At 32.3% G+C, this 12,432-nt stretch overlaps 1 protein-coding gene across 1 annotated transcript; it reads left to right on the forward strand.

Annotated features, from left to right (window-relative positions):
* Window positions 1-5,110: 5,110 nt before the first annotated feature.
* On the forward strand, window positions 5,111-7,431 carry LOC131074015 (probable xyloglucan endotransglucosylase/hydrolase protein 5). Its single transcript, XM_058010568.2, has 4 exons — window positions 5,111-5,418; window positions 5,574-5,674; window positions 6,479-6,672; window positions 6,798-7,431. Exons 1-4 carry the CDS (start codon window positions 5,220-5,222, stop codon window positions 7,183-7,185), a joined length of 882 nt encoding a protein of 293 aa, XP_057866551.1. The 5' UTR covers window positions 5,111-5,219; the 3' UTR covers window positions 7,186-7,431.
* The last annotated feature ends 5,001 nt before the right edge of the window (window positions 7,432-12,432 follow it).

Below are 12,432 nucleotides of genomic sequence, written 5' to 3' on the forward strand. Positions count from 1 at the left end.
CTATTAGAGGTTGAATTCTTTTCTTTTGTATTATTATTCTATTACACATTTTTGTGAATACAGAGCTCTCGTATTCTTGAGTGTTTCCCATGTTTATGTTTTTCTCTATTGCTTCCTTTCTTCTCCTTGTAACAGGTTTATTCAACTTACAGAGATCATTTGGGCTTCTGTGGTGTTGTATTTCTCAACTCTCACAAAAGAGACATAGCAGCAAAGATAACAGAGAATCAAAGTGTGAAGTATGAGTTGCGAATAGTGAAGGCAGAATCAAAGTGCAGATAGTGTTGCAATGGTGCAATAGTCCTTCACCGGACTTGTTGTAGGACAGTTGTACAAAGATCTTTAATCAGATGTACTATAGGGTTTGTGAATTTTGATTTGATCTTAATCTTAGAAGTGATCTCATGCATTTGGAGATGCAATCCTTTTTAGTTCATCATTTTCTATTGTAGTGAGCAATCTGGTAGTGAGTCGTCTTTTGTATCTTTGTAGTGAGCAGTCTGATAGTGAGACATTTTTTGTAATCTGGCAATGAGCCACCTAGCAGTGAGCCACCCCTTTTTGTAAACACCATATAACTAGTTATATTCTCCTAAGAATTAACACTCTCTATGGTTTTTCTCATTTGGGTTTTCCACATATACAGAGAATCTTAGGTCTTATGTAGGGTTTGTGAATTGTGATCTAAGCTTAATCTTAGAACTGATCTCATGCATTTGGAGATACAATCCTTTTCTGTTGTAGTGAGCATTCCGACAATGTGTCATCTTTTGTATATTTGTAGTGAGCAGTCTGACAATGAGCCATTTTTTAATGTGGCAATGAGCCACCCATTTTTGTAAACACCATATAACTAGTTATATTCTCCTAAGAGTTAACAATCTCTCTGGTTTTTCTCATTTGGGTTTTCCACATATAAAATCCGATGTTTCTCTTGTGGTTGTGTTCTTCATGTTTATTCTACATTTGTTATTTTATATCTGTTAAGTATGTTTGATTAAGTTTGATATTTCAATGGAAGATTAAAGTTTGGTAAAAGTTTTTATATTTGTGGGAATATTGATTCAGCCCCCCCCCCCTCCCCCCTCTAGGTGTTCCAGTCCTTTCAACCTAGTCAACAATTAGTAGTTTGATTTTCTTAGTCTTCAACTAAGCATGGATACCAAACTAATGTTAGATGGGTCACTAGACAGTCCAAGTTAGCTACTAGTTAGATCATAAAATATTTCAAAAATTTGAATAAAGCTAACCACAAGTGGAAATTGGCTAAATAAGATAAAACTAACAATCCACAAGATAGATTCACTAATTTACAAATGTATTACTTAACCACCAAATTGATGTGTTTAGTGATCCACAAGATGTTAACATTGATTCAAGAATAAATTCATTGAAATTTCTAACTTGCACAACAAGCATGATTAAGTTAGAAAAAGAAAGTTAAATTTACTACAAATGTGAAAAAATAGAGAAACAAGAAACATGACCCAATGTATATCTTGCCACTTATTAGAAACTCAAAAACAAATATTGTGAAAATGAAGGTGGAACATGTGGTTTAAGGGAGATAAAATGTATAAGTGCACAACCAACATATTCATCAAAGTCCAAATGCATTTTTTGATCAATAGAGTGCTACCACTAGATCATGATGCAATCATCAAACTACACCTACAACATAAAAAATAGTAGAAATAATGATTTTTTGTTAGTTGACCCATGATGTGGGTCCAACTGAGTCTACTAGAAATGTATGTAGGAATTTTCCAGTTTGAAAAAATTAAATAGCCCAAATTGATCAAGTGAAAAGACAAATAAACACTCAGATTAGGTGAAAGGAAATTCAAATAAACATAAAATTTAACAATAAAACCCTATGTTGGACTCCTTGTTGCACTTCAAGAGTGTATTTGTCAAATCATTTATTTTTTATGTTTGTTCACAAAAATTTGGTAGCATAACATTGCATTTATAAAATTGTGAGATCATTACTGAAGATGGTTTGAGTTATATCAAGAAAGAATGTTGTTCACCAGATGGCATAAGGAGATTAGGCTAGATGATATGGGGTATTATGAGCTAACATTTCAAGATGCCTCATAAAGGTGATTTTGGTCCCCTTTAGTCAAAGAGGAAAAGTGGGGAATTGAAAAATTCTCATTTATGCACTCGAGAAAGCAAGACTCGTATCTCTAAGTAGATGCAGATCTTTTGTAGAAGATGATAATTTAAGGATATGTGGACGAAGTTAGTTGCATGGGGAATGGGAGGTGTGAAGCCACTTAATCATGGATTAAGTGTGTGCACATGTTTAAGCATGGATTTGGAGCAGATTAGAAGATAAATGAAAAGTGATGGAGGATATGACAAAGAGGAATACTTAAATAAATAATTATTATTATTAAATTAATTATTGGAAGAAATGAAGGGGTAAAAAATAGGTAAATAATTAATTATTTACCTTAGGTTAGAACTTAGGGAAATAGAAGAAATAAATTTAAGCAGTGATAGGAAGAGTCTGAATATTAATTAAATAATAAAATATTATTTAATTAATATGAAAGGCACAAATAAGAGAAATTATTGATAAATTGATCAAATGTAATGGTCAATTTTAGGTGTCTACAATAGGTATATGTGATGCAACAAAGAGTATCATTTCAATGATTTGACATTGTCTTGTTTCACCTACACTATCCTAAAGTGCTTCACCGAGTAACTAGCATGATCAATCAACACTTTAAATGTGAGTGTCAAAATCCAAGTCACCGTTGGGTATGGTAGGGTGAACATCAGTTCCCATAACATGACACACACCATGATGAGCATCTCTAAAGTATGAGCAGAAGGTATTGCATCAAATGGATCTATTTGTATATCTAATGTTAAACATGATCCTTTTCCATGCTCTCTATACTTGAAATTTAGTAACCATTTTGTCCTACAACTGTATCGATATTTTTATATTTTGTAGCAATGAATTTTATGTCAAGTGAGGTAAGGGTATTACAATTTATGCCAAATATTTGGTAAAATACATTATCTTTAATGACAAAGATTTCCTCACCCCTAAAATTAGTTAAAGATAAATCCCAAGTATTGCACATTCTCCAGGCTCATTCAACACTATCAAGGTGAACAAAATAATTAAGCACAATGATCTTTCCTAATTTTTGGTAAAATGCATTATCCTTAATGACAAAAAATTTCTCACCCCAAAAATTAGTTTAAGAGAAATCTCAAATATTATACATTCTTTAGATTCGTTCAACATTATTGAAATGAACAAAGTAATTAGACACAATGATCTTTCTTAAATCAAAATTTCTAACTATTACAAATAAAAACACATTCACTCTATTATCATTAAATTTTTTAACAAAAAAATTCTTTTCAATGATCTTTAATTTTCCATAGATTTCAAACAATTACATTTAAAACCTCATATTTTTACTTAATTTTAAACACATGAATCCTTGCACCAATTTTTTAAATGAATGGTATATGATTATTTCTTTATAATAGAAAAGCAATATCATTGTCATCTAGAACATCTTGTTGACATCTAAACAATTGACATGGAGATCATCATGAGAAAGCGAACTCAAACCCAACTTTGACCTTGCAACCATGCTATTATTAAGAGTTGTACTACTCTCTTGTCTTCTTACTGCCAACTGTGCATTAAAATCCACATTTAATTTTCTGGTTTTGAAAAATTCAACACACGTAATTATTTCTGTTCAGCACGCCTTTGAAGAACGACAAAATGTGCTCCACTGGTACTTGCTTCCTCTTCGGAACGTCTTTGAAATGCTCTATTAATAATTGTTAGATTTAGCATTTTCAAATTAATGAAGTCACTATAGAATCTATCGAGGACTAAATCTAATAATTTTTGGCAATTTAAAAATGATTATAGTCTGTTATTTTTCACTCATGATTTTTTAGGAATTTACAAATTATTAATTAGTATGATTTTAAAGGAGGAAGATTAGATAAGATAAAAATTGTATTTTCAACAAATTCATTTAAATAAATTCTTTTTAAATTTTATTTAAACTTTTTAGTTAAAATAGAAATCCTCTTCTCCTCCCCAATGTTAGGTCACATCAAATATACAAAAAGAGATCTTTCTGTCTCAAGTTTGTAGGTCTTAGCCCCCAAGAAGCAAAGATGATGCTACCTGTGGTTGGTCATAGCTTTCACAACCACCTTTCGCCTCTTCTCACTGGTGTGATGTGCTTAATTGGCTAGACATGCGCATAGTTTGTCAGTTGGAGCTTGTCACAAGGATACTCAATGCACTCATTAAACGGAAACCAATTGATTATAGTCCTGTCCTTGGTGATGTTTAGTAGAAACCTGATGATCAAGACCCCTTATGCTTAGTGAAAGCTGCATTTGGATTTGACACTTTGACTTGTTATTTCTCATTTAGACTTAATTCCAAGATTAACAAATATACATTTTCCACATTTTTCTAAATAATTTACTATTATCTATTAAAAAATAAACATGCTTATTCATTTAAACAAAATCTATAATAGAAAAGAGATTCATGGTTTTTTCAAACCACAAACTAAACATGTTTTAACATGATCAAACCTTGTAGATTCATACTCCATAACATATAAGTATGTTGGACAAGCCAATTGGAACAGGGAACTTGGAAATAATTTCTGCATACCAAGATTATCAAGCTTAGATTTGGAAACTTTTATTCAAGACAATGCTGAAAATTGGCTTTATTTGACTGATAAATCTCCCGTGCCTCCCCTGCAACTATTTTAAATATATAAATGGCAATATTTAAACAAACCACAGCTGGCATTTAGTCCTCTTAATCTGATAAGGCTTTGAATTTGTATTTTGAGGGTATTCTAACTCTTCAGCAGGGTCTTTTTGATATTCCATGCCTATGAAAACGACCATTAAGATTGTCTTACCTGCCCACCTAGAGCTTATTATTTTTGAACTATTCAAACCGTGTATCACAGTATGGTAGATATTCCAGGAAGGTGAAGATTCTGAATGGAGAATATGGCTGCTATAATATATCATCTACTTTGATTATTTTTCTCTTCATTAGCAGCCTCTATTTGTCAAAACTCTAACAAGAATATGCTTCATTCACTATAAATATATGATTTGGAGAAGTTGGGTATGTGGGAATTTGTTCAGTCTCTGTTACTGACATTTGATTTTCTGCAGAAGCCATGAAAGGTTGTGTGAAGCTTTTGGGCTTTAAAACAGTCTCAGAGTATATTTGTTCTGTCCTGATTCTGATTTTCTACTTTCTGTCCCAAGGAGAATCCTCCACTTTCAATGAAAAATTTGGCATCTCGTGGGGAAATGATCACATTAGATTGTTAAACAATGGGAACACAGCCCAGCTCAGTCTGGACTATTCTTCAGGTATTTCACTTAGCAGATTATACCCATCCCAGCTGATTCAGGAAGATTTTGATAATAGCTATGATATTTAATATGATTAAGATTTTCATTATGATTTTGAAAATGGATATGATATTGAAAATAATAATGTTTTTCTCTTTTGATGGCTGTTTCAGGTTCTGGTTTTGCATCCATAGATAAGTACTTGTTTGGGAGTTTCAACATGAGAATTAAGCTGATACCTGGAAATTCAGCAGGAACAGTCACTGCATATTATGTATGTAAGCTAGTTGGATGACATGATATAGTTTAGTACTATTCCAAATCAATTCAAACTAAGAAACCAAATGATATTAATAGACCAAATAAAACTTTCTTTTCCCCTGTTCCATTAGAGAATGTTTCCATTCTCAGTGTCTTAATAATATTTTAAGTTATAAAATGTCTGATTCTGTTTATGTCATAAGAGAATTGATCTTTTTATTAATACAATTGTTGATTCTGATTCTGTTTATCTCATAAGAGAATTGATCTTTTTGTTAATACAATTGTTGATTGTTTGTAGATGAATATGTTTGTTTGTTTGACCTCTCTTCATCTTTTCTAATAGAATGGTGTTACAATGTGAAGGTGACCTTCTTAAATAATAATTATTTGTGCAGATGAATATGGTTTTATTGAAGTATTGAGGGGTTTTGAAAGGGCTCTTACTCTTGTACAAAACTAAAAAAAGATAGGTATTAAGTACAAAAGGACAACATGGAATTCAAGAGAAACAATAACAGAGAGAAAAAATACTACAAATCCTTACAACCTACCAACCCAAAGTCAGAATGGTTTGAAGCCAAATTGATTCAACAGAAAAATATGTTATTTGTAGCCGATGAATATATTTATTTGTTTCGCAACCCCTATTCTATTTTATTAATGTAATTGCTATAATAGATAACCCTCCTACCTACATGACAATTGTGAATGAATATGTTCCCTTCTTCAACAAAGAACAAAAGACTATGAAAGCAAGCTGTGGATAATTCAGGTGCTTTTAGAAGCATACTAACATTATGTTTTTTTCCATCAGATGTCATCAGACACATCATCACATGATGAAATAGATTTTGAATTCCTGGGAAACATTGCTGGAAAGGGTTACCATGTACAAACCAATGTTTTTGCAAGTGGAGTTGGAAACAGAGAGCAAAGAATAAAACTCTGGTTTGATCCATCTGCAGATTTCCATAACTACTCAATTCTTTGGAACCAAAAGCAAATAGTGTATGAAATCTTCCCTCCCAAAAATCTAAATCATTTCATTGTTAGTCATTGGTTTCTCACATCAAATTATCATTACACATTTTTATACAATTTTGTCTAATATTATCACCTGGTTTTCTAATCAGATTCTCTGTGGATTCAATACCCATTCGTGTGTTCAAGAACAATGAAAGAATTGGTGTTCCATATCTGAAGAATCAACCCATGAAAGTCATCTCTACCCTTTGGAATGGAGAAGACTGGGCTACAGATGGAGGAAAGGTGAAAATAGATTGGAGTAAAGCTCCTTTCATTGCATCTTATCAGGGCTTTGAAGTGGATGGGTGTGTGGCATCTGCTTCGTCCAAGTCCTGTACAGGGCACTGGTGGGATCAATCTTTATTTCAGGGTCTCAATCGAAACCAGTTAAGAAAACTTCGATGGGTTCAGCGAAAGTACACGTTCTATGATTACTGCAAGGATAAGTCCGGGAGGTTTTCCAGAGTTCCACCTGAATGTGCATTAAATCCCTGAACACCATTGTTTCACAATGTCTCTACAGTGGGGATATTGTACTGATTCATTCCATGCTTGTAGATAAGATGATCCTTCCATTATTGTTTCACAGGGTCTCTATAGTGGGGATATTGTATTGATTCATTGCACGCCTGTAGATAAGGTGATCCTTCCATTATGTTGTTGATAGAATTTCTAATAAGACAAGCCATGAATGGCAATGTTGTAAGATTAAAATACTCCGCTTGTCTGATCCTTCCACGAATCGACTGATGAAAAATGATATTTTATTTGGAAGAAAATAAATTTAATCATTTTTTATTTTTATTTTTTCAATTTTTTTTGGGAGGGATTTCATCTACAGAATTGTTTGTATCCTTTCCACCAAATTCCTTGGACACAATCCCAGAGTATTCTTCCTTTTCCAATGAATAGAAAGATTATTTATAGCATCAAATCACAAGTTTTGTTCCCAACAAACCCTCTTTTTATTTCAAAACTCAAATTAGTTATTTCATGGAGTAGTATAAAGGTTGGAGAATGATTCACTGGAGGGTTGTCTGATCAAACAATAAACAAATAACGTAATCATGTAGAAGTAAACAGCTGAATTGGATGGGAAAATCAATCATATTTTATTAATAGAATATTTAATAAGTGAAGGTGTGAAATGTTGTTAAATTAAAATATTTCTAATGTCTCATCTTTCAAGGAATTGAATGATCAAAATTAAGATTTTATGTTATTTTGGTTGAAAAAAAAAATGAATTTAATTATATTTATTGTAATATTTTAGGTTTTTTTAAAACAAGGGTAAAAATTTATTAAACACAAAAAAGAGTTACATAGTAAGAAAGGCCAATAGGCCTACAAAGAACAAACAAGAAAACAATCCCATCCTGCACAACTAATTGCTCAAACAAATAATATAAATCCAAAGGCATCTCATTCTTATCCACCATTCCAATCATGCATATATTCAAAATCCCATTTGGCCAAGCAATCTACTACTCTATTCCATTCATTAGGAATGTGAGAAAAGGATACAAATTCCAAAGACCTACTGAGCCTTAGAATATGTCTAATAACCATAGATAAATGTCAATTAGCTTCATTCATGTGCTACTCATTTAACATATTTCCACCACTTGTGAATCAGATTCATATAATCCTTTGCAAGCCAAGGGCACAACATATCTCCACATCATACAAGATGGCAAGAGCCCCCATGAAAGTTATTCATATGAAGCCCTTTGTAAATGGAAAACAAAACTCGAATACCATCATAACTATCTCTATCAATACTGCTAATATCAACATGACTAGGATTCCCCCTAGAAGAGTCACTGGTGTTTATTTTGAAAACTTCTTAAGGAGGAGGAAGCCATCGACCCATGCAATCAATCTTCCAAATAGCCTCTCTAGCTGGTCTACATCTTTCCCTAGTGGAAGTACTAGGTACTTGAGTAAAAAATTGCCACCTTCTAAAAATACCCACATGAATAGGATCCACTACAGCAGATGGATCACATAGTTGATATAGTCTCTTGAGTAAAGAAAACAATTTTCCCCCACAATTGTTGAACAAATAATTTGGCAACCTAAAAAATATTACAATTCCTCTCAAGCCAAAAATGTTATATAATGAATGTAGGCCCAAGAACCCAGGCTACTTGAAGAAAAGATGTCTTAACTGGAGGCTTCCCCAAACAACTCCAATACTTAGCTATGTTACCAAAAAGAAGAAATGAGAAACATGGCTACAATGACAACGTGAAGAGAAACAAAATTTAAAATCACACTTAGCTGGTATAGTCAAGCTTGAATAGAGCAAACAATTTTCCCCCACAATTGTTGAATAGATAATTTGGCATCCTCAAACATCCTACAATCCCTCTCAAGCCAAAGATGTTATATAATGAATGTAGGTCAAAGAACCTAGGCTACTTGAAGAAAAGAGGTCTTAACTGGAGGCTTCCCCAAACAACTCCAATACTTAGATATGTTACCAAAAACAAGAAATAAGAAACATGATTTGCAATGACAACGTGAATATAAACATAATTTAAAATGGTTGTGTACAAGAAATAGAATATATATGTAGGTATGTGTGTGTGTGTGTGCTACTTTTTAAAACATGAAAGAAAATTATTTTAATTTTTTTTTTTTTGAAAAATGAAGAATAAAAAACAATAGAACAAAATTAATAAACCACATAAGTATCCAATGCATCGTTTTAAATGTGAGTTGCAATTTAAGAAGGAAAATGCAGAAAAAAGTCCAACGATTAAAGAAAAAGTTAAAAAATAGAAACCATAGTTATAAATAGTGAAGACTTTTCTCAAAATAGGTAGATACACTAAAAAACGCCCATCTGTGATGGGGCAACATGTTTTGGTCATTGAAATGTGAAATGGCTCTTCCTCGTTGTGTTTCTAGAAATATAGATACTTTGCCAATGAGGATGCATGCAAATAAAGTTGATTCCAAACTCCCCACCAAAGATGTCAAATCTCCCTAGAGAAAGAGCATTGAAAGAAAAAATGAGGAAGACATTCCTCATTATCAAGACACAAAACACAAATAGAAGGACCATAGAAGATATGCTTGCATAGATTAATACAAGTCAAGCATTTGTTTTCAACAACCAACCAACCACAAAAAAAAGTTGGAAATGGGCAAGGATAATTTGTTCCATGCTTATTTCCACCATTGAACCCCTACCCTCCCATTCATCTACCTCTCGAATTACATGTACCCAAAAGCCACTGAGTACTTACCTATTAGATCCCAGCCCCATGCTAGAACATACTCCCTTGTAAGGGAATTGCAATCTTTGCTAACTTGAGAATCTAAGCTAACTCTTCTCGATCTCCCTCTGACCCTCTAGTGAGACATTCTTGTGTATCTTTCCACCTACAAATATCCACCTATCCCAAATGTTGAACAACTTTATAATCTAATGCCTTTCTCCAACTAGTTGCAATAAATCTATCATAAAGGGATTGTATGTTTGGATAGATTGAGAGGACTGGAGGTTGAACTTCCCAAGAATCTAACCAAAATAGAGCTTGAGAACCCTTATTTTAGGTTCCTTCTCAATAATTTTTTTATTTTCTAAATTTCTTCCATTTTTTACCAATGAAAAGATTATTCATTTTTTTTTTTGGCATATTAATAAGTCACTAGATTTGTTCTCACCTAATAAATTTTCTCAACCCTCTTTTTATTTTATAACATATTTTAAGATTAAAATTGCTTATTTATCATGTAATAATAAAGGTTGGAGAATTTAATGAATGACTATTTAACTTGATAATAAATGAACAATACAATCATATAGAAGAAAACCTTTGAATTGGATGGGAAGGTCAACTATGTTTAAATAGGTATGCATATTATATATGAAAATGTTTTAATGAGCTATAGGGTGTAAAGTCGAAAATCCTCCTTCACCAATTTAGTATTGATATTTTTTAATATAGGAAAGCTTCTACTAAGTTACTTGCTTATCATTTTTATACATGGGCTTTTAGAAAACATGTCGCATGATCTCAATTAAGTAAGGAAACCCTCCATGTATGAAAGATAACTCTAATTGTGATCTTTAATCACAAGATTAATCATGGCTCCCCATTGGTTACTACAATGTTGTGTTGCCTCCCTTATGTGAAGTATCATACTACAATTTCAAAGTTGACTACTATTGAGCCTAATGCACCAACATGTATTCTAACTCTAATTAAAATCTCTCTAGTTGGCCTTAATCTTAGAACACACTGGAAAAAGAGGTTGAAAGATCAATGAGAATTATATTGAAAGATCGGGATTTGATTGCCATCTAAAATGCAGAGAATGTACCAAGGATTTGTTTGTGATGATGCACTACTTCTAGGTGATGAACATATGTATATGTATATTTATATGTATATGTATGTATGTATATGTACACACACACACATACACACATATATACATATATGTATGTATATACATACATATAGATGTACATGTATATACATGTATATAGATATACATGTATATATACATGTATATGTATATACATCTATATGTACATGTATATATATACATGTATATATATATATATACATGTATATATATATATATACATGTATATATATACATATATATATACATGTATATATATATATATATATATGTATGTATGTATGTATGTATGTATGTGTACATATGTGTATGTATATATGTATGCATATGTATACATACATACATATATGTAGTGTCATAAATTTTCACCAAGCCAATTTACACCTCATTCTTTTGCCATTACTTTACCATGTCTCCTTCTCATCTCCTATCCAAGTATGTTCAATGCCTTATCTCCATCTTTTATGCCATATGTGACTGCTCTTCTTAATGGTTCAATAATTTAAACCTTAAAATCATACCTCAAGGATTGGACATCCAACCAAGTAATTATCTTTCACCATGAAGGGTCATTTAATTGTCAACCCAGGGCATATACTTTGAAATGGGTCTGCAAGGTATATGCACTAGAAAGACTAAAACAACCACTTTTCCTATTGGTGGAATTAGAATGCTAGAAATAAATAATTGAAATACTTGTAAATAAAGCTAACTACCTTCTAAGAATCAACTAAGGAAAATAAAATTTATCCATGATCAACAAACAAGATTCTACCTAGTTCATAGTGGCTGCAGGAACACTCACAAGAAATGTTCCAATGGCTGCATAAGCAGTCCGTGATTAGAATAATACTAAGTACAAAACAAGAAATATCTTATAAAAGAAACCAAAAGAGTACACACTAAGTGGGCCCCCTTAGCAAGCATCCATATAACTGAACCAAATGACTAGAGCTTAAACCATCATCTATATTGATTTCAAAGTACTTGACAACATAACAATTTGTTGAAAGTCTGTTTCTTTCTAATTCAGATCTGTATTAATCTAACTGAAAACTAGCTTTTTCTCAACCACACACAAGAGGAGGTGGGAGGTTTATTTAAAGCGTAAAATCCCTAACTAACTAGCATACTACTCCCAAGGTTCAAGGATGATGCTTTTTTAAACAAGGAGAAATAAAAAGGGGAAATTACAAATGTTGAGAATCAGACAAAGTCCGTTGGAACAGCAGAGAGAATCTAGAATAAATTCAATCCTAAATCTACTCCTTCAACAAAGGAAACCATTAAGTCTTCAGATAAGTAATAATGAACCACTTCCAACCGCCAGCTAACTTCTTCAACAACGATCCTTGT

The sequence above is a fragment of the Cryptomeria japonica genome, chromosome 4 (genome assembly GCF_030272615.1).
Source record: "Cryptomeria japonica chromosome 4, Sugi_1.0, whole genome shotgun sequence".
Lineage (NCBI taxonomy): Eukaryota > Viridiplantae > Streptophyta > Pinopsida > Cupressales > Cupressaceae > Cryptomeria > Cryptomeria japonica.